Genomic DNA, 22,928 nt, shown 5'->3' with positions numbered 1-22,928 from the left:
TTTTACCAAATTTTTTCTCTTTAATAATTTATTATTTTGTTACAATTTAAAGGAAATAATGAAAGTTCTATGTTTTACAGAATTAGTAATTACATTTTTATTATAAATTATTGTTAGACTTTGGATGTTTATCTAATTTCATATTTTAATAAAACTGACTAGTGGGGCTTAAATAGAGATTTGTTTCATCTATTAAATATTATAACGAACATTTTAGTTTTGATATTTTATAAATTTTACATACTAGGATTTTGTATAATATTGACTTAAAAAATTTCTCAAATATATAAAAATCCGTGGTCTAGTTTTTACATATTTTCCAATTTATTGTCAATTATCCATATGTATTATAAATGTATAATGATCCATAGTATAATTATTACATATTTTTGAATGTATTGTTAATTATCCGTACTTATCATAAATGTGTAAATGTGATTCACTGTCTAATATTTTTGTTACCTGTTGTAAAATTTATTCGACATTTTTGAAAAAACTTTACAAATGATCCCTATCAGATAAACACAAAAATCAATAAAACAAGAAACATTCGCAGAAACTGCTTATACATGAAATCGTTATAATTTTGAATAATATATTTATAGCTATTTAAACACCGCGGTCATTTGATTTATACGCATTTCGTAAATATAGAAAATCAATTGTATCTATGTATAATAGTGCATGATCTTGCATAACAAACGACCTATTGCAAAAATTAATAACTAGTAAATTTTCAGTAAAAATTTATAGTTAAACGAATAAAAAATAAAAATTGTATCATTCGAAGCGTGTGTTTCAAATAGTATGCGAGGAATTGGACAATTTGGTTGTGCATGGGTCGATTCTGGGTCCGTACGTTAAATCGTGCTTTTTGGAACGTATAGAGAAGTTACTGGAAGATTCAGAACAAGTATATACGATAGTGGATGTGAATAGTATTACGTACGACATTGATAATACAATTTTTCATTTCTATCGGCATATTCAACTTTTTTCAATATGTCAGATTGGAATACCGCTCCTATTACATTACGGAAACGTCCACCAAAAGCTTCAGTACTTAAATCAGAACAGGTAACTTTTTACGGTAGATATTTTCCATCTATTTTGTCTAAGATGATCCCTAGACCAACATCTATTGTTGTGTAATTGTATTTATTTACAGGCAGTGAATGCTGCACGTCGTCAAGGATTTGTGATCGAAACACAAGCAAAATGTATGTAATTCTCAAGATTGTGTATTCTTAAGATTTGTATTATTAAATCTTAGGAATACATATGTATATGTATACATATAATTCTCTAAATTTCGTTTCATTTCAAAACATGTTTCATATGTTTGAATATTATGAGGCTAATATGATGCAATACAAGACATTGAGTTTCATTATATTATTTACATTTTTTCTTGGCATATTATATATATTTTAATTTATTTGAAAGTTAATAAGTAAATTGTTTTTTCCTTTGAAATATATAAATAAATTGTTCTTTTTTGTTAGGGGGTGGAGGAACAAATAAACAACATGTAGCTACTAAAAACACAGCTAAGTTGGACAGAGAAACAGAAGAGTTGAAACACGACAAAATTCCACTTGATCTTGGTAAATTAATTCAACAGGGAAGACAAAGTAAAGGATTATCTCAGAAAGACCTTGCGACAGTATGTTATTATTTATGTAACTCTTATACATATTTATGTTGTTATGTAAGATATATTTATATATATTTGTTACTTTTCTGTATAGAAAGTAAATGAAAAAGCACAAGTCATCAATGATTATGAAGCAGGTCGTGGAATTCCAAATCAAATGGTGATTGGCAAAATAGAGAAAGTGTTGGGAATCAAATTGCGTGGTAAAGATCGTGGTAAACCATTATCACTTCCTGGGAATAAAAAGTGAATCTTGAGAGGAACAATCTGTATTTCTTACCTTTATATATTGTTCCCTACACAGAACTGCAAGAAATATTGTAGGATTGAGAATGACTCTCACACTCTTTACCTTTAGTTATTTTATTATATACTTTAAAATAAAATATTATTTTATTAAATATATTACTGTCTATTGTAAAGTAGGTTGTTATAGTATGCCTTTGTGTACAGAGTACAAGGAGTGCATTCTTATTTAATTTTTAAAAGTTATATATGTGTTCAATCTTCAAATATGCAAACATTAATTTATGAATTATAATTTGTCTACCGTTTTGTTATATTTTTAAAGTACATCCGACTACTATTATTGTGATATACATCTATGAATAATATTTTACAATTTGGTTAATGTAGGCTAAATAAAATAGTATTAATGCAAATAGAAGTAAAAGGTCTATATGTGTATGCATACAAATCATTGGTTTGATAGCATTTATACACACACATACACACTCATTTCAATGTATAATACGATACAAATCACAATAGTTGTATATAAAGATAAGAAATTATTAAATAAATATTAATTATACTTTTTTAGCGTTAACTTTATTCATATAGAAATTTGATAGTGTATAAATTTTATTTCACTCCATTAATCTTTTCTCAATTCAAAGGTTGAATCTTGTATGCCATCTTTTGTTATAATTTTGATACTTATAGAATCGCCAGTGTAAATATCTCTTTCTGCAGCTGATATGAAAACATCTTTTATAATTGCAACAGCTTTTTCTTGAGTTAAAGGGATAGGTTCAACACCTTCTTGATTTTTATATCCAATCTAAAGAAATATATTACTTTGATAGGTAGTTACAATCCAATGTAATATAATAATAGTACTGCTGTTCACTACCTGATTGTCCAAAAGGGGCTGCAGAAGAGCACCAGCAGAACCACCTGCTCTATATTTTGTTACTTCACAATGTCCTATGGGATCATAACTGTATACACAACCTTTACCATCCTCATCTAATCCACCAAGAATGTTGCTCACATAATAAGGAAAGAAACGTTTATAATATAACATTGTTGATAACATCTGTGCAACTGCTAATGTTGGCATTTCTTTTTGGTGTTCATGTTCATACATCTATCATACATAAAAAAGGTTATTAACAATTATTAAGATTATTAAGAAATATTTTAACATTAAATTGTAGTAATTAAAAATGAAACTTCATCAAACTTTACCTGCATTCTTGCAGACAAAAGTCTAGTTAAAGTAAGCGTATCGCACCAGCAGCCTGAACAACCCAAAATAGTTTTAGATGACAAAGGGAAGAGTTTTTGTTGTTCACGTGTATAAATGGAAAATCCTGTACTGAGACGTGTATCTGCTGCTATTACACAGAAATCATCTCCTGCAAGGGCTATGACACTCCTATAATTATAACAAAAGAAATTTCTATATAAAATGAATTTGTAATAGTTTGAATAATTATATTATTACATTATTTAAAATTCACAATTATATTATTTATGATAGAAAAATATAATAAAATATATAAATATATAAATATGATTCATTAATGTTAAGAAGATATAGGTTATGTACAACTTACCCTCCGTTATCAGCGTACGGACTGAAACTTTTCATTTTTGCTGCTTGTGTCTCGTAATCAGGTAACGATCTTCCCGAATTTTCACTTAAAAGAGCCATTTTCTTTAATGTTATTTTGTAAACTAAATCTTAATCACTCCTCAACCTGAATGACAATACACTTTGCAGTGAAAATGGCAAGCAAAACAGCACTTTTCTCACATATAAACATGTATGATTGTCATACTTATGATTGGCTAGTTCATGCTTATCTCTACACGAATACACCAATGGCAATAAAATTACTTTTAAATTTTGCAAGTGTACAACAAATTACAGGTACTTTCAAAAGAACTATAAAACACATATATACATACTTACACCTTACATATTGTATAACTTCTAATGCTTTTAGATTACATTATTAGCTTGTTAATTGACCGCTTTTATCCCCACTATATTTGACAAATATCTAGGCGCGTAATTCTAGCATTATACGTGTTGAGTTGTTCAAAAGATTCGTAGCTGTTATCATTTTCTATTAAATAATGAAACATTCAAATAAATACTGTTTTTAGTTGGACATTAAAAAGAATTAGGTAGGAACATTGAAAATTCGTTAATAAAATAGATTTTTCTCGCATATAGTATAGTCTCATTATTATTTATAGCATCTGCAAATATAGTTTAATTTTGGAGTAAATGAGGGATATGTAATTGTTAAATCAAATAATACAATTTTATTAATTCTAAATTAAATATTATTCTTTTTCTTCTCTCCACTTGTATAAACTCAAAATTGCGAACAGTGTTGAGTTTCTATTGGTTATCGTACCTATTCTATTAACCGTATTGCTGTAGATATCTGTAATGTGAGGTTTATAGCTAGCATCGGAATGTATTGCACATGAATGAACGCAACAAATTATCTTATCAGTATTGATAACGTTCGGACAGGTTGGCAAAATTGAACGATATTGCAGAAGAATAAGACAAGTTTTTAATAGTGCATCGAGATGGCAACTGACGGCAGAAGACGCGTCGCATTAATTACTGGTATTACCGGACAAGTAAGGTTGCCATTTCATACTTTGTTGATATATACTGGCTCAAGACTGTATTTGGAACTTATCATAGAAAATATTTATGTATCTATTACACGTGTTTCGTAAAACATCTTGAAATTTCATTGTGATAGAACACTATCTTTCATAGATACGTGTTAATTTTTTGTATTCTGTTTGGGAATTATATTATCTCAATTTGTTATATTACTATGTTTTCTTTCTAGGATGGTTCCTATTTAGCTGAATTCTTATTGGAAAAAGGATACGATGTACATGGTATAATTAGGAGAGCTAGTTCTTTTAATACTGCCCGAATTCAACATCTTTATGCAGATCCAAAATGCCACCGCCAAGGCAGAATGAAGCTTCATTATGGTGATATGACAGATTCCAGTAGTTTAGTTAAAGTGATTAGTTCTGTGCAACCAACAGAGATTTATAATCTTGCTGCTCAAAGTCATGTCATGGTACACATCTATTTTTGAAACTGTATTTTATGATTATTTATAAGAGTTTATTTGGCAATGTATTATTATGTTTTCATAGGTAAGTTTTGAAGTAAGTGAATATACTGCTGAAGTAGATGCAGTAGGAACAGTTAGATTATTAGATGCAATACGTACTTGTGGCCTTGAAAAATCTGTAAAATTTTACCATGCGTCAACATCTGAACTTTATGGCAGAGTAACTCAAGTACCACAAAATGAAAAAACTCCATTTTACCCTCGTTCACCGTATGGTGATTACATATAAATATTATCTTATGTTTAATTTTATATATTTTAAAATAACATTAATTTGAATGTTAAAAATTTCAGCTTGCGCAAAATTATATAGCTTCTGGATTGTGGTAAACTATAGAGAAGCATATAATATGTTTGCATGTAATGGTATATTATTTAATCATGAAAGTCCTCGTAGAGGAGAGAACTTTGTTACAAGAAAAGTAACTAGATCTATAGCGAAGATACAGTTAGGTTTACAAGATGTTCTTGAACTAGGAAATTTAGATGCTAAACGAGATTGGGGACATGCAAAAGATTATGTTGAAGTAAGAGAAACATATATTATTCTTTATAATACTGGAAATATTTAGAAAGTTTCTTAAAATCTGTATACTTTACAGGCAATGTGGTTGATGTTGCAACAGCCAATTCCGGATGATTATGTTATAGCAACAGGAGAAACGCATAGTGTTAGAGAATTTGTGGAGGCAGCATTTCTATATGTAGGTCGTACTATTAAGTGGGAAGGTGAAGGTATAAACGAAATAGGACAGGATGCACAAACAGGACAAGTATTGGTTAAAGTAAATCCTAAATATTTCCGTCCGACGGAAGTCGTAAGTATTAATTATATGTAACAGTAACTACACAGTATTGTAACATTATAGATTAATTATAAATATTTGCTTGTACAGGATGTACTTTTGGGTGATGCTAATAAAGCGAAGGAAAAAATTGGCTGGAAACCTACTGTTACGTTTGAGGTATTTAATTATTAAAAAACTTGATACTAATATTTATAATAAATATAAATATATCCATAAATATAGTAAATATTTATATTTATATATAATAATATATAATAATATATAAATATAAATATAGTATTAAGAAGTATTATTTTAGGGTCTTGTAAAGGATATGATGGATTCTGATTTAGAACTAATGAGAAAAAATTCAAATGCCTGAAATCATTGTTTATTGATGATAAGAAGTTGATAAGGGAGAAGCTGAAATTATCAAGATAAAGATATGATAGAAGTTAATGCATTTTTAAAATACATTCTATGTCTCCATGAGACAATAATATTTAAAGTAGGTTTACTACATTATAAGAAATTCTAATATAATATATATTCTTGGGTCAGACATAGATGAGCTTTCTACTACTTAAGATACAAAAAAAAATAGCTCTTTTTAGTTTATTGATATGTACTATACACATGTGAATACTAAATATTATTTAATTTCATTAGGTATAATCTCCATATACCATATATTTTGTAAAAGAGTCGTCATAGATTTGTTATTACTCGTTTGCTGTTATGCTTTAAAAACTACATTCTAGAAGTTAAAAAATTATTCAACTTAAAAAAACATTTAATTGCTGAAAGATAGCACAATTCTTGTATACAACAAGTCTTCCTTGTACACACACTATAATTTTGTATATAATGTACCATATTTTAGATTAATCGTTAAATAATACTTTTAATCTTTATACGCAACATGCGATATATAATTAGAAAAATAAGCACATTTTTGTAATAAACAGCATTTATTTTATATTGTATTCAAGAATTTTCGATAACCTTAATTCAGTATATCGAATAAGTATACAATAACAATATCAAATCAATTATTTATTTATTTTACAATTAATTATTTTTATATTAAAAATGCATAGTTCCTACACATTTAAATAGGAGATTCGTTTGTGGATTTTCGCAAGATATTCTCGATCGTAAACATCATCGACTTTACACAATGTCCTTGAGCTTGTTCAGCATTTTTCTCAATTGTTTCACATCTCTGTTCATCTTTTTCCTTGTGTGTCAAATTGGATATGATTTCCGGCGAAACCTAAAATAACAAGGTATAAATTTACAAAAAAAATATAATCATCTTCCACATCATCTAAAAATTATTCCAACACTTGGATCAAGTAGACCCAGTTTCTTTTTAAGAAGGCATTGTAAGAAGCTCTGAAACCAAATTCGAAAACTAAAAAAGAAGAAACAAAGAAAAATGGAAAAAAGGAGTGAAAAAGAAAAAAGAAATAGTAAAATAAAATTTTTTAAAGATACAACTCAATTTGATTTTGCATACCGAGACCACCGTGTGATGCTGTTCCTGTTTATCCTGCGTCAATCCTCGTTGCCTCCTCATCCTTCTTCTTCTATAATTACCATGCTCGAACATCTCACTTGCAGAAGGATCTAAAGTCCAGTAGCTTCCTTTACCAGCTTGATCTTCCCCATTATCGTTTCCAATCACTTTATCCCTTGGTATCTTCACAAAGCAATCGTTTAAACTCAGATTGTGCCTTATACTGTTCTGCCATCCTTGACGATTTTCTCTGTAATAAGGAAACCTATCCATAATGAATCTGTAGATCCCTGAAAGGGTGAGTCTTTGTTTAGGCGAAGAATTGATTGCCATGGCTATTAAAGCGATGTATGAGTATGGTGGTTTCTCATAGCGTGGCTGTGGTTTGTATCTTAGTAGAGGAAGGTCCCACGAAAGAGGCACGCTCCTCGTGGTCAACACATCCGGGACTAAGTTATAGCAGCTTGGTAGAGGACACATGGTTGGAAATGTTTCTTCTGTGCTCCAAAATTCGTAACTTCTGCGTAGATCGCAGTTGTAGATCTTCGACAAGGAGCAGGGGTGGTTTTGGTAGCTGTTTGGCTCCATTAGAAGATGGAATGATCAAAACATTTGATGTTCGTGCACTTTCTTATATTGTTATCGATATTTCTTCAAGTTATAAGGGACCGAAATTAGAATTTTTATTATTATTTGGATTTTTAGGATTGAAACTGAATTCTTTATTATTTGGAGTATTGGATTTTTTTAGAAGCCTATTATAAAATTGAAATCTTTGTAGTTTCATACAATTTCACTATCTCCTTCCTCTCTTCATGTTCTTATGCGTTATCCTCGTCGATCTTCGTTCTCATCGTCATTACCAGTGCCATTGTCCAAATTTTCAAAAGTCGTTTCAAGACTGTGATTCATACAGATACAATTTCACAAGTAAATAGCCTAAATCGCAAGCACTTCGTTCTCTGTGTCCACTTCTTTTGTCTTCAAGGACCAACAAGATCCAAGAAAATCCTCGAGTACCTCTACAGTCGAACCATGCATTCTTTCAGATTGAACAATCACCTAGAGAGCACTTTACAATCATTCACAATTAGTTTTATGATCTAATATCGTAATTCAACACTAGAAATTATAATTCAATTGTTCAACACCAAGAAGAAAATTTATGAATAATTGAACCGTTCAGGGAGGAAAGTAGTACAATAACAGTACAATGACAATATCTTCAAAAAATTAATGAAGTTAATTCCGTAACGCATTGTGGGTGGTATATAATCGCATGTATGTAATTTCGGTTTCCGCAGAATATCGGAAGGTAAACAAATTGGCCAAACTGAAGACATCCAACGCAAAGTAAACGAAAGAGGTCGATTTACGTCTTCCGTCCACAATATTAATAAACTTAAACTTACATATGTAAAGAAATAATACAAAATTTTCTTATATCATCTACCTAATTAAAAGAGAGACACACTTGTGTCATTTTTCCACTGATATCCTCAATTGTACTTCTTAATAAAAATAATTACTTTTGCTGATTGCTTAACTTGCTTTGTTAAAATGACACGACTGGTTCTTCTAGGTGTTAAACGTTGTATAATGCTTTTAAGATTGGAAACACTGAACCGCCTCGAACTGGTCCGAGTTCGTATACGTCGATGACTGACTACGATTTGCGGCTGGTTAGACCAATTCTCTAACGAAGGGTGTTTAATTTGACTTGGAGATTCAGAGGATGGACCAGCTCCGCCCATCGTGGCTTCCTGGAGGTACGTCGTTCGCGCGTTTTCAATGCGAGGGAGGCGTCGCGTTACCTATCTGAGACCCGTGGGTACATGTTTTATTGCTATTTACACATATGCTGTCCCAACACCCACGCCGGCAGTAAACGAGCCGATATGTAAACAAAGTTGCGGTAATTATACCGAAACCGTGCCGCTTCTTGGAACCGCTCTTGTCTTCCTCTTCTGTGCTCGCCACCCTCTCTTCCACGTTAGCGGGCCACGGTGACTTTGACTAGGGGGAAAACCGTCAAGTCACCCCTTTTCCAACGAAGTTTCGCGATTCACTTTCTGCTGGACTAGAAAGTAACGTTATAATTAATATTGGAACTATCGTATGTCTGAACTACTAACTGCTAACTACTAATTATTATAAATTTGGAAAATTTGTAAGTGAGTTAGGTATAAATTTTGTATCAATGAAATCCAGATTATACGCATATAATCTTATTAAAATCTATCTTATTAAGAATTTATCTTAGTAAATTCTAGATCTATAAAAGTTGTATGTGAAAGTTAAAATTGTATCATGAATAATTTAGATCTACATGTTTCAGGTTTATCAAATTTTTGTTTAAGATAAAATTGTATTATAAATTTTATTATTTATAATCATCCTATATAATTATATTACCTATAATCGGTCAAATTAAATATCCTTTAAACAGAAGCTATCTATGTTTTCCTATTCTACTTTTATAGATCTATTTTACAATTGAGACAAAGCGTTATCAATAAAGGTTAACTTTTATCAATGCAGCTATTAAACGAAGATATGTTCTTCACTTATCTTTGACTTGCTTTTACTAGGTTTGTTTCCACATTCTTCTTAATGCTTTTATTATCTCATTCTTAGCGATCATTAGTTGTCAGCATGCTGTTGTTACTAAAACAGATCAATATCAAGATCTTCTATTATAAATACTCCTACTTTTATTATATTCAAATATTTCTCTAATTTTTATGAAACCTTGATTCCTGAAGATTATCTAAAAAACTATCATCACATGAAATAACATTCTGCCGGTAATTTTTAACGATCCAGTAACTTAAAAATATTTCTTTCAATCGTGTTTTTGAAAAGGCCAAGCTACAGCTACGGCCGTAACCGAAGATGAAGAGATTGAGGGAAGAAACGTCGTTATTTGTTTGTTCGCCGTTTCTGGTGCCGTCCTTCGAGCTTCGTTCCATCTTGAAATATTAAGAAACAAATCACCGTGGATCTGACGGCGGAAGGAACCGGCGGATTAGCGTATTCAAAGCTCCAAAGTACCTTGGTCTCGTATCCCGGGCATCCTCGGTATGTTCTTCGAAAACAACCAGAATTGTCTTCGTGGTGTTAATCCTGCGCCCCTGTTTTCCGTTCCTTAAATCATCCCGATGGTATAAGTAAAGAAAAACATTTACAGAAGCTGCGGCAGATGGTAAAAATAATTTTCGTCTGAAAGAAAGTACATTTCTATTTTTTATTCAATACTATTATACTTTTTTATATTTATATTTTCTAGTTTTATCGGAATATTTTTCATTTTTTTTTTTTTTACTATTTTTAAATTGACATAGTAGTATATGAAATATACTACTATAATATATAAAATTCCTGTAAAAGATTTTTAATTAATTTCATTTAAAGTCAAGACTTATTATCTACTCATTCAAATTTTAGATCAAAATATTGAGTAGTTATTTTTCCAGTTATAGCAAATTTTTCTAAACCATATATAATTTAGGTAGGAGTATAGGAATATCAACTGCCATTAGAAGAAACTTTTAAAGAATTTCTTTATATAATATTTTAAAGAAGAACGTAAAGATATAAAAATTCCTATGAGCGTTTTTCGGTGATTGGGCTGGGAAGAAAGATTTTTTCTTATGTTTTATTTACAGGATCGGGCAACCGCAGAAGCCTTTCCTCTTTATCGGCGATACTGCCCCGCAAGCGCAGGCGGTCTTGTTTGCGGATCGTTTCGTTTTACTGCCCAGTATCCGCTCGAATCTAAACAATCGTTCCTTATTGACAAAATCGGCGGGCGTCTGCGGCTTAGCCAGTTTCGGATTGTTGCTTCTGCGACGTTTTACGAGTGTGGGAAAATTCACAGCGCGAGCCAGAACCACGTCGTTCCGGTAAACCATTTCGCCTCAGGGCCCCGGCTAAATCGCAAAAAATAAACGAACAGTCCCTCGTGGTGGTGAATTTTCTTGGAAATAACGAGCATCGCTATCTTGCTGCGGTTATATCAGACCTTGAAAACGGACAACGCGATCGAAGAATCTGGTAATCGAATTTTCTTTTTGGCCATTAATAGTTAAGTGGTTTGTTTGTAATTAACATAGCGAATGTCGTGAATTTGAAGTTTAATAAGTATGATACGGTGCAAAACGAATTTCTGTAACTGTCTTAATTTATTTAGTTCGTCCTAATTTTCATTCATTCAATGTTGGGTTCCATTTCATGCAATCAGCCTTTTCAAATGATTTGCTTGTTATTTTGTAAAGTCCTTTAATATCCATGCCATTGCTGCTGGATTATCCTTTGGTACCTGCATGATGAAGTAATTTTTATATAACATTTTTATATGAAATAATTATATTTATATAGAATAATCAGTTATAAAGGATGTTTCATAACATGTGGGACTAACTTCAATGATAAACAGAGGGTACGAATGACAAGTTATGAAACAACCTGAATGGTTAGATTTCTTATTTACCATGTGTCCGGCTCTGTTGACCCAGTACATAGAGAAATTGCCATAAGACTTTACATAGCCTTCGATGATGTTCTCTACTACCAAGGGAGCTCTGTCGGACCTGTGCCAGGAATTAGCGTCTTTCCACTGCATCTTTTCAACCCAGCGTAGAGTGCCTGCATCGTTGTGTCAATATTATACTTTACGTAGTTATCGCAAAAATTATAGTTCTTTGAAAGTGATGCAAAACGATTGCGCAGAAATGTATATTACATTTTTTATAAATAGTTTTCACATGAAATGTTTTTCATAATTTTGCAGTATTCTTTCTTTTTTCATTATTCTACTATTAAATCAAGGAATTGAAGAGATGTTAAGGTGATTATTTTAGAAATGAAGATACCTGGAGTGTCAACGATGAGGTCCATATGACCACTGATTACCACAACCTTTAGTTTAGTTTCGTTCAACAAACTTTCCACTAGAAAAACAAATTCGATATTAATTGATTAAGATTCTCTATTATTTGTAGAGAATGGTGTTTGTTTGACAGTTGCACATAGCGGCAACATTGTTTTGCTCGGAGTTTATTTATTATTACATTATGTATGTCCTAACGATGTTGATACTCCGAGGCAAAACAACAACATGATTCGAATTGTCCTCTAGCTCATGTGCCGCTACATATTCTTAATGTTTCTATTATCTATTAGACAGCACCTATATGGATAACAGGCTTCATGAAATCTTCTCTTAATTTGCTGAACACCAGACTGGATTGGGTGCTATGATTAGAAGGTAGATTAAGGCTTTTTTTTACAGGGCCGTTCATCAGCTTGCTTAAGGATTCCTGGCTGAAGATGGAATATTCTAAAACGATCAAATAATTCTTAAAAATTATCATCCTGTATAATCAATTAATATTAATATTATTATATATCGTTATGTATGGATCATTGACAATTATATTAAATAATAAATTATATTTTTACCTTGAGCAAATGTTGGTTCTGACACAAGCCTTTGCGTAAGGGAGAGTTGATTGCTATCGGGTTCTATTTTCGTTAGAATGTTATAGAAATCGATATTATTAGTAACTTCACCAATCACTCCTTCGGTATAGCTCCACAGCTTGGTTGCGTTTGTCCATCTTTTGCTATCTACGGCCTCTTTTGTTCGTAGAGCTGCTTTGTTGATCTTCTCATAGCCGTCAGTGTCTACCATACCCTACAAAAATATTTTGCCAATTAATATAAAAAATGGATAGTGTATAGATGATGTAAAAACTGAAAATATAACTGATAACATTAAAGAAGGTTTGTCGTACTGTGGCGAGTAAAAAGGGCGCCCAAGTCATCACGGAATCAATGGGGGAGATCCAGGCGTCACCAAGGGCTACACCCTTCAAGTTACTCTTAATTTTTTCTTGTTGTTGTGCCTGTAATTTTAAAAAGAAAGATGAAGCAATGGTAAAAGGAACATACATGCAAAAGTCGGATATTAAATAAAATAATTTAATTAAAATATATTACCTTACCTTGTACCATGAAAGAGCAAATTCTGCACCCATTTTTCCTCCATAAGACTCAGTGGTGATATATGTGGGCACATCAGCGAATTCCGGTAGCTGTTTCAAGAAACCTTTTATACATTCCAAGAGATCGTGTGCGATCTCTGCATTCGTTGTCGTATATCCTCCTAGCGTAGTGGTATAACTGAAGCCCGTGCCGACTGGGTTGTCGATGAAGAGAACGTTGTAATCTTTCACCTGTGAATGTTTCAATATTTATTTATGATATTTATATCTACTTAATTACTCTTAAAGCTTCAAGAAATTATTTCAGAGATATTTTTATTAACGACATTTTTTTAACTAACTTTCCGTGTACGTAATGAAAATACTAAATGTAATATTAATAATAATCTTCGATAGACTTTTATAAAAAATTCTATGGTTTGTCGGAAATATTGATTTATAAAGAAAGTATATATATACTTATATAACATATCAATCTCTAGTTTTAATGTTACATTAAAATTATTCAAACCGTGAGAGCATTGTACCGAAGAAGATTAATTTCTTTTTAATCACGACTAGATTATGAAACCGGACATCTATTTACTTTACCAATGATTTAATTTCATTTGACGAATTTCAAGTTAACACCGATATCGGGGCTTGCTTAGATGGAACACGATAAAACAAGAAAGAAAGATCGACCAAATCGATAAGTTTTAACTCATGTTAAAGTCATCTGTTGACTTTCTGTCCTACCCAAGTGAAATTCCTCGGCTTCAAGTTGACGTCCAGAGGTCCAAGTTCCTCAAAGTTACCATAGGATGTGGAGGATGCCCCGGGTCCACCTTGCAACCAGATGATCAACGGTTTCTCATAGTAGGATGACACATTCGCGGTGGTATAATAAAGCCACCAGAACATATGCGAAGTCGGTCGTACTTTCACGTATCCCCATTCTTGTTCTCCAGGACCAAATCCTTTTTTGGCTGTCGAGTAAAAGCGTTGTTTGATTAGAAGCGTAATCTTTGGCGTATTTGCATAAGAGTTTTAAGGATTTCGTAATTTCTAGTCTAAGTAAACGAAGGATAGATGGTGTTAATATGTTGACGCTACTAAAATTACTAGAAGTGATCATAGTTGCGTTACTTCAAAAAGAAATGCCACATTACAGAATAGCGTGTGGAATATAACGTTAATTCTTTTCTTATTTATTTATTTTTCTTTCTTCTTTGTTGAAGAATATCTGACCTGAATTACAACGACTGAAGAATATGGTGCAAGGAAGTGTAAAGACGAGTAGCTTAAACTATGCAGATTTTAACTTGGATGTCTACGTATATTTGCTGAGCTTTAGAATATGACAGTACAAACAGGAATATTCTTCTGCAGAGTAAACGATTTGGTCACTTTTGCATAACTATTGACAGAACTTTTTCTTTTTTGTGGATAAACGAGTAAATGATATCTCGTAGAACATTAGTGTTTAGTTGTTTGAAAAAATATTTGAAATAAAGTATTTTAATTAGACTGGAAAGATCTAGTTTGACATTGATAATTTCATAAAACAGGAATTTAAAATAGAAAATGGTGTTGTTGTAGAAATCTAATAAATAGGATATACATATTTATACTTAAATATCATATTTTATTAGCACCATATCTTAATACATAACAACATCCTACTATATCTTGAAGCATATTTACAGTATAGGTACTATTATATATTGCTATTATATGTACATGTTATACATTATTATATATAATATATATAATAATGTATACATATAATACTTAAATATAGTACCTATATTATACTTATCCAGATTATACTTACAAAGGGCTTCGGAAGCGAAGCACAGTGTTACAAGCAGGAGTGTCAAGAACTTCATCATTGTTGCTTGAATAACAGACAATTAAAGACTGAACGTTTATACCACGAATCTCGACAGGATGGTCTTATCTACCATTAGCGAGCGATTGATTAGATATACAGGGACCGATTAAACCCGCTGTTTAAGGTTTCCACATTTTTCGGTGACCCAATCTGCTGCAATCGAACGGGGTGATTTCCTATTAATGATATCCCATTAATTCCTTCCACTCGAAGGATTTTGTAAATGATTACCATCCTCCTCAGGTGATCGCACTAAGCTCATCAGCAAGTCACAAGCGTATAAATACCTCGCCTTACATGTTGTTATTTTGTTTCCCGTTAGTCGATTCTGTCGAATTGTACGCGACTCTCCAACTGCTATTCGGGACATCAAGCTGGTTTCCAGAAATATTTAAAAATAATGATAATAAAAAAAAAAGAGGAAAATAGGGACGAGTACCGCTTTCACGAACGAAATGTAAATAACAGTTATTCCGTGTGTACCAGTTCTGTGCAACAGGTTTTACGGTTTTCTGACTTTTTAAGTAATTTTTTAACTCCTGTTTAACATCTGTATATTTTTCCTTGACATTTTCTGGAACGTCGTCTTATACTTTTTTTATGTTAAACATTTTAATTTTAACTGATTAATTTCTTCATAAAAGAATCGATCAATTTTATTAGTTGAACGAATAATAATTTACTTTTTATTTCTTTTCGATATCTTCAATCAATCAAAATGATAAATTAGCGATTTTCTATTTTGTACGGGCGAGACAATTGATTATTATGATTGGTAGATCAACTATAGCTATATAAATAATTATTGTGAAATCAAGCCATCCCGTCGAAGGTCAAGTTTACGGAGAATTTAAGAAAGAAACCTGAAGAACTCGCTAGTTTCTTGATTTCGATATCATTGATGTAACTCGTAATACTTGTATCTATGTGTTAGAGATGTATGGAACAGGAATTGCGGCTGATTTCTGTGTCAACGCTCCAGAATGTGGACATAGATACGAAATCTCATAAAAACACGCATTTGTCGATTTAAGCTATCGGATGATTTATTACCTATCAGAAATTCTATTATTTATGAAATTTGTTTCTTCCTGGGAAAATGTTTCCGGCATAAATACGATGGAATTCTTAAAATTTCCCCAACTAGCATTTTGGATCCACTTTTATACGCGTTTATCTACGATGAGCCTTGTTACCTTTATTATTGATTTAGTCATATGATTATTTTATTAAATACATTATGTTATTATTATATTATTATTCAGTCTACTATTCATATCAATATATATTATATTATCATACCACTATTAAGACTTTTCCTAAGAATTTCTTCAAACTCTATTATTGCGAAATGCATGTTTTCACTCTATAATAATCTCAACAATCTTTCTCGTGAGTCGAAATTTCTTAAGGCTACAAGCAAAAGTCACAGTCATCCACACAAACATTAGTTTGTTAACCAATTAACACATTCATCTCTGCCGCACAACGGTGAAATTTCATTTCCGTTTTCCCTCCTTCAAAACATTCTTTTCTTATTCTTTCCGTGCTCGGGTCGCAGGTTTTCATTCGCCTTTGTTGTCGAGACTGATCTCATTTGCATAACGTAGGAAAGATAATACAGAATCCGAAGAAGAATGGAGAAAGACGATGAAGTTGTTAGAAAATTTGAGAATGATGTTTAATTAGTGAATAGTACTTTCAAGTGTAAAACAATACGAGCTGCTCGGAAATGGAAGAATTCTGATCAGTGATGATATTTAGAAATGTCTGAAGATCTCTGGTTCAAATAGCATCAATACAATTTTTTTTCGTAGAAACCAATTTTTTTTCCTCTAATATTTAGTTCTTCAGTATATGTGTATATAATCTCTACAATTTTTAATATGTGTATGTATAATATGTACGCTGTATTAAAGTATCTTCAATATCTGCAAAGGATTGAAGAGTGAATAAAAAGGAAAAAGATACTTTAGAGAATATGGACAAGCGGACATAAATCTGTACCTATACGTATCTATAGCTACCTATATGCATAGTAAGATAGTGAACAGTTTGTAGAATAAACAGAGATTAATGTACACAGTTTGGTTGAACGAACCTTATTTCTAAGAATAAAGAAACAAAATGATAAGATGGGAATAGCTACCGTAAAACATTAAACACACACGTGGTTACTATTTCCTATTGATGATTGTTGCCTTCGGTTATCCTTGATCCCTCTTAAAAAGAGAAATCGCGGTTGACCAGTCGATTCGTAGAAAGAGATCCACAATTGCAGGTTCTATGCAAAATTTCGCAAAATTTCCCGGATACCATTACCATTTTCTGTGTCCTCGATGCACATGTAACATGGAACATTGTAGTCGAGGATATAGCAAATATACTTGTTTTTCTTATTCATTATAATTGAGATTTTCTTCTGCTTTTTCTTTTTCGTTTCTTTTTATTATTTGATTTATTGTTAGATATTTACTTAGCATCTTGTGGATTCTGTTGGAATGCAAAGGTATACATATATGTAGTTACTATTTTACGACACGGACGACACGTGTGTACGTGTTACGCAATTTGCTGTGTTACGAAGTTGAAGAAGTGAGGCACGTCGGATCGTTTCGTCGTTAGTCGTTATAGAAATTCTAGTCACGAATCGAACGTTGAACCGTTTCGGAATACAATCTTCTTTCGTATTTCGTTAATCGTAGCAGCTTAATCAGATGGGTGTTCATTCTGAAATTTTACGCATCGTCAGTCTTTCTTTGTTCCAATATTTTTGGTAGCTTTCCTTGATTTTTTTAAATTTTACGGTGTTGTAATTATAAATAAATGTTTCTAGATATATACCTAGTATATATAGATATATGCCTAAAATAGATTTGCCTTATTTCTGACTCTTTGGTTTTCTTTGATAGATAATTACTGAATTTCTTCGTCATGAAGGGGTTACAGATAATAAGTCTTCCAAGGTCGTTAAAGTATATTAAGAAGTCCAGTGGATAACTAAACATACAAAAAAGGTACATTTCCATTCATTGTGTTTCGTTCGACTATCCTTGAAGCTAGCATTGAGAAATATTTTTTTCTTAATCGCACCTCAACGACGAATGCTCGAGTGATGACGTTGCCACTTTCCCCTCGTAACTATTTTTCACTTTCAAAGTGCGTACGCGATCGATAGAGAGCATTTCTCCGGCGTTTTAAACATCAATTTACTCGAATTTGTTCAGGGCAACAGCCAAGCGATCGATTATCGTTAATCTTGCTCGTTATGATCGCTTCTATTAAAGAGAAAATAATCAGCAATACTCTTTATCGCAGCACTCGAACTTCTTGACACTTCGATGGCATTTGATTGAATTGTCAACGAGATAATAATTAATCTCATAATAGTCACAATTGAATTGGATTTCATAGAGTTCGTTGATTTCAGATTTTTAAATACGGGTTGATTGATCGTTAACTTGAAATTTCTTATCACTAGCGTGTTTCTTTTAATTGGAAACATAAGAAATATCTTCTAAGATCTAAAAAGTGATGTTTGTGAGAATTGTCTGGTATGGAAAAGATATCTTTATATTAAATTGTTGAGTTGAGTATCTTAAATGAAATAGTATATTGTATCGGTATATTATTAGTCAATAAAAGATTGACTTAATTTGTTTAAATAAAATATTACGTTTTTATGAAATACTACTTTTGCGCTCAATCATTGTTGTGGTCGAATAGGAGCTCTCTCATGAATGCAAATGATTAGCTTGTACCTCATCAATACCACTCTATTCTTCAACTCACAGCTATGAGATGACAGGTATGATAAATTGCACTGACGCAGCGCATAGTCTTACTGAAAATATTTATAAATAAGTTCTATGAATTTTCATTTAATGTACATACTATTATCTGAAAATTCTTTGTAATGGTACAAAACAAGCATGGTCATTCTTTCCTCCTACTTTTAAAGCATCAACCTCGTACTATTTAATTTTATTAAATCTTTACCCAATTTATCATCTAAAAATCAGAAAAAGAAATAAACTATCAATCAATAATAATACGTGATAAATAATGCACAAACAGTACCTCCAATAAAGAGGATGTACACGTATTATACAAATTATGGTTGTGGCTTCGCTTCCAAATTGAAAATAATTATCCTTATATAAGTCTCTTCCGGATTCTCTTCAGGAAGAAGCAAACAATTTCGTCCGGGTTCTATGTCGACGTTGAACAAAAAATCGGCAGCTTGCGTAACCACTAGTATTACCCACTATATCGTGAAAGTTCTACCGAGAATTAAGAAAGGAATGAGAAGAAAGTGAAAAAAATGATGTGTTTAACGAAATTTTATTTATAAAAATTTTTCTTGCTTACGTTTTTTCAAGTTAAAGTCATAAAACTATTAAAATAATAATTACCATACCTTTGAAAAGCGATACACAGAGAGAAATATTTCCCCCATATCTTGAAGAGGCGCTGGAAGTTTTCTTTCATTGAAGCGTTTATTTGATCGTTTATAGGTGTTTGTATATTTTCAATTCTACAAAAAAGAGAATTTTTATTTGATTTTTACTTCTGAGTGGTAAAAAAGAATGTAGGAAATTAAGAGTCTAATTTTTATACATCTTGTAGTATCTGTTTTACAACCTTCTTGTTGGCCATTTTGAGTGTCCGATAATACGGAATCAATGATAAGATCAATTACATATCGACGCTGAGTATGCAATTAGAAAGATTAGTCAAACCGTAAACGTTCCGTTTGGATAAGTTCAAGTAATAAAGATAATGGAAATAATAGGCAGGATGTGACGATTGAGATAGCGAAAAAAAAGGCGATAATGAGGGACGAGTGTCGATTGACGAGAATTCTGTTTTCTTGAACAACGGTCTCGTAGCGTAAATGTCGATTCTTTCAGAAGCGAATTAAGGGTGAGAACAAGGGTAGCTGATGATATTGTATGTATATGCAGAAGAAATATGCAGAAGGAATATTAATTGTATAGTCACACGGTATATGAAGATGATTATAGTTATTCTATTGATTATAAGAGATCCAGTGCTTTGAATTATTCTCCATTTTCATGTTCAACACATCTTTGGTTCATCCATTTTGGATTCTGAAATTGCATTAAATATTATTTCAGTAATAATATTACAGAAATATATTACTTAATTTAAATATTTACATATACTTATTCTTTAGGCTTTATTTAATTATTTAAAAAAAAAAATCTTTATGACTACTGAAGTATTAAAATTGAAAAAATGAAAAAGTTCGTGGTACATTAAGAGAGACATCAGATTTGCGGTCGTACTTCCCGGTCGAACTTTTACTCACGTTCGGAATGCAGTTCGTACATGGATTCTTCATTATACACTTTAAAGAGTATTTCACTTACGTATTTGACATAATGGTCGGTAGAAAATCCGCCTTTTTCATTGTAGGCAACTAGATATGTCAAACATTTGTCTTCTCTTTGGTTTTTGAAATAAACCTGCAGAATTTATTTATCTACTTCATGATAAAAGTTTTTCGTAATATCGTAAGTTTATCGTAATGTAAACATATATTCAGAAGAGTGCAGCTACTTCCTTAAACAGAAAAATTCAAACTTGAGTCATTAATTTTAAATAGAAATGTCTAAATTCAAATTCAAATTTTTAAATTTAAATTCAAATTCAAATTTTTAAATTTAAATTTAAATTCAAATTTATATTCAAATTTAAATAAAAATTTTCAAGTCAAGGGTCTGGAAGTCTCGCGCGCGACACTTACTCTAATCACCAATAATAAAGATCGAAATTGAGGAAAACCAGAGTGAAAATGTTAACAGTTTAATGTAATCGTTTTGCAGCTCACGTGGCCGCTTGTGTATTCGAACAAATCTAAAATCACAGTACGTGCTACTTATACATATCGTATTTGTTGCATGCAAAACAGTATCATGAGTTTCTAACGCGTTTTCAGCCATTGAATTCTCAAGGATTTGCAACAATTATATAACATATTACAAACATAACTTTCTAACAATTCCAATAAAATACCTTTCAACATTGATGAAACACTATCGTTGTTCTGAATATTAAAATCCAATTAAGATATTGTTACATTTTTATATTTAGATATTTGCGATTCACTGCTTTTGAAATGTAAATCACTTTAAATATTCATTAATAGGATACAGATAACAGCTGATCAAATACAAATATTTCATAATAGGTAAAGAAGACCAAATGAACCAAGAGTTTCTTAATGACTTTTAAACTAATTTTTAATCCTAAATCCAGTGCTAAACATGGAATATTAGGAACAGGATTTGTAAACTTTGACAAACTTGTAAAGAGGCTATATCAACAGTTCGATCGAATTCTCGAAAACACGAAACAGCATCAGTCGTGTATTTTCGGCGAATTTTAATGATCTGTTAGTTTATCCTCGCAGACGAATGGCGTGGAACGGATTGGTATCGTATATTTCCACAGACACGCCTCCAAAGGAACAAAAGTTTTCGCTGTCTTCTTCTAATCGTATCGTTTTATGCATGTTAAAAAGTGACGAAAATATTTATGTCAATAGATAACGTAACATAAAATAAGTATAATACAAAAACATTTACCTTTGCAATATGTTACTATAAAAATTCATTGACATAATGATTTTCATAGCAATTACGTTTAAGACTATCATTAGCGGGAAAGAGTGTTATTAGCCTCGTTGAAAATGGTAAACCGGAAGAGATGCCATCGTGAATATCTTTTCCTCGTTGATGACCACTTAAGAATCTACTTATTTAGCTAAAATAGCTGGTTTGACCACTGTGGCTCGCCTTATCAATATAGAAATCGCGAAATAAAGTCTGATGTGATGCAATTGCTTTGTCGGAAGCCAATTTAGTCTTCTACAAAAGTACTTACAAACTTATATTAGATGCGTCTTATTAATGAGACATATCTAAATAGGTAGAGGAGAGTATTACTTTCATTCTCACAGACATTTTACCGTCGTTCTTCACACGTTCTGCAAATTAATCTGAGATCACCGTCGACTCTCTCGTATTCAAGTTATTCGTTCCTTCCCATTTTGGTTTTGTCATTGTATCTATTAAAAACTAGACAATTTCTCTAATATCTTTCTAGCCTGATCAAGGTTAATTTCCATGTAAATCAACAAATCAATTTAAAGCACTACACTGACAATTGGTTGAAAACTTGTAATAACAGTAAATGCTAAACTTTAATTATTGCTAACCAAAGAAAATTTTGTCGTCGATAATAAATTGTTATGATTTCTGTACGAAGGAATTTTGATGAGGAATATAACCTCTTAAGTAAGTATCAGAATTCTTTTTATAAATGTAATTTAAAAGAATTGGTAGAAGCATAAAATCGTTGGATAAAGACAGAAAACAGAGAAGTAAAGTAATCAACGGTGCCCGTACAATAGTTGACGCACAGTGTTACAAATATGACAAACCACTACATGTGAATGCAACTAGTTAGTTGATTGATTGCACAAGCCACCAGCAGAATCGCCCGCAGAAACTGTTAATACACAGGGAACCGAAACCGAGTAATCGTTTTAATTCTACCCGTTGAAGCTTCCTGGTTAGATCAAGAACTTCTTCACCGGAAAAGTAGTTGTTCCTGATGTATTGTTCTGATGCTGT

General features: G+C 31.7%; 5 protein-coding genes across 14 annotated transcripts; 2 read left to right on the top strand and 3 right to left on the bottom strand.

The window, feature by feature from the left end:
* The first annotated feature begins 665 nt into the window (after positions 1 to 665).
* On the top strand, positions 666 to 2,475 carry LOC126867725 (endothelial differentiation-related factor 1 homolog). Its single transcript, XM_050622561.1, has 4 exons — positions 666 to 1,077; positions 1,169 to 1,220; positions 1,506 to 1,666; positions 1,752 to 2,475. The coding sequence occupies exons 1-4, from the start codon at positions 1,003 to 1,005 to the stop codon at positions 1,905 to 1,907; spliced, it is 444 nt and encodes a 147-aa protein (XP_050478518.1). The 5' UTR covers positions 666 to 1,002; the 3' UTR covers positions 1,908 to 2,475.
* On the bottom strand, positions 2,467 to 3,815 carry LOC126867714 (proteasome subunit beta type-1). The gene is made up of 4 exons (XM_050622536.1): positions 3,502 to 3,815; positions 3,131 to 3,320; positions 2,793 to 3,029; positions 2,467 to 2,720 (listed from the first exon to the last, which is right to left on the bottom strand). Exons 1-4 carry the CDS (start codon positions 3,597 to 3,599, stop codon positions 2,535 to 2,537), a joined length of 711 nt encoding a protein of 236 aa, XP_050478493.1. The 5' UTR covers positions 3,600 to 3,815; the 3' UTR covers positions 2,467 to 2,534.
* A 99-nt stretch (positions 3,816 to 3,914) lies between these two features.
* LOC126867652 (GDP-mannose 4,6 dehydratase) lies at positions 3,915 to 12,848 on the top strand. 8 transcript variants are annotated; one of them, XR_007690368.1, is made up of 10 exons: positions 4,101 to 4,549; positions 4,771 to 5,013; positions 5,093 to 5,285; positions 5,365 to 5,597; positions 5,673 to 5,888; positions 5,967 to 6,035; positions 6,178 to 6,366; positions 8,685 to 9,149; positions 11,049 to 11,436; positions 12,674 to 12,848. XR_007690368.1 is itself a non-coding variant. In XM_050622440.1 (8 exons), exons 2-8 carry the CDS (start codon positions 4,496 to 4,498, stop codon positions 6,238 to 6,240), a joined length of 1,071 nt encoding a protein of 356 aa, XP_050478397.1. In that variant the 5' UTR covers positions 3,915 to 4,078; positions 4,365 to 4,495; the 3' UTR covers positions 6,241 to 6,844. The 8 variants fall into 8 exon arrangements, 4 of the variants coding, with proteins under 4 accessions (XP_050478397.1, XP_050478387.1, XP_050478422.1 ...); XR_007690370.1 differs by lacking the exons at positions 6,178 to 6,366; positions 12,674 to 12,848 and having other exon boundaries at positions 4,099 to 4,549; positions 8,685 to 8,792; positions 8,963 to 9,149; positions 11,049 to 11,356; XR_007690371.1 differs by lacking the exons at positions 6,178 to 6,366; positions 12,674 to 12,848 and having other exon boundaries at positions 4,099 to 4,549; positions 8,685 to 8,794; positions 8,993 to 9,149; positions 11,049 to 11,356.
* LOC126867706 (forkhead box protein I1-like) lies at positions 6,207 to 8,678 on the bottom strand. Its single transcript, XM_050622522.1, has 2 exons — positions 7,381 to 8,678; positions 6,207 to 7,134 (listed from the first exon to the last, which is right to left on the bottom strand). The coding sequence occupies exons 1-2, from the start codon at positions 7,966 to 7,968 to the stop codon at positions 6,970 to 6,972; spliced, it is 753 nt and encodes a 250-aa protein (XP_050478479.1). The 5' UTR covers positions 7,969 to 8,678; the 3' UTR covers positions 6,207 to 6,969.
* Positions 11,546 to 20,816, bottom strand: LOC126867649 (retinoid-inducible serine carboxypeptidase-like). 3 transcript variants are annotated; one of them, XM_050622366.1, is made up of 14 exons: positions 20,661 to 20,816; positions 19,685 to 20,378; positions 19,345 to 19,547; positions 18,941 to 19,275; positions 18,358 to 18,788; positions 18,109 to 18,264; positions 15,205 to 17,994; positions 14,127 to 14,356; positions 13,389 to 13,619; positions 13,179 to 13,289; positions 12,844 to 13,078; positions 12,572 to 12,721; positions 12,255 to 12,332; positions 11,546 to 12,027 (listed from the first exon to the last, which is right to left on the bottom strand). In XM_050622366.1, the coding sequence occupies exons 7-14, from the start codon at positions 15,260 to 15,262 to the stop codon at positions 11,753 to 11,755; spliced, it is 1,368 nt and encodes a 455-aa protein (XP_050478323.1). In that variant the 5' UTR covers positions 15,263 to 17,994; positions 18,109 to 18,264; positions 18,358 to 18,788; positions 18,941 to 19,275; positions 19,345 to 19,547; positions 19,685 to 20,378; positions 20,661 to 20,816; the 3' UTR covers positions 11,546 to 11,752. The 3 variants fall into 3 exon arrangements, with proteins under 3 accessions (XP_050478323.1, XP_050478334.1, XP_050478345.1); XM_050622377.1 differs by having other exon boundaries at positions 18,358 to 19,275; positions 19,685 to 19,801; positions 20,269 to 20,378; XM_050622388.1 differs by having other exon boundaries at positions 11,546 to 11,701; positions 11,873 to 12,027; positions 18,358 to 19,275; positions 20,661 to 20,814.
* Between the last annotated feature and the right edge of the window lie 2,112 nt (positions 20,817 to 22,928).

Source organism: Bombus huntii, chromosome 1 (assembly GCF_024542735.1).
Source record: "Bombus huntii isolate Logan2020A chromosome 1, iyBomHunt1.1, whole genome shotgun sequence".
Lineage (NCBI taxonomy): Eukaryota > Metazoa > Arthropoda > Insecta > Hymenoptera > Apidae > Bombus > Bombus huntii.
This window is presented reverse-complemented; position numbering and strand designations above follow the sequence as displayed.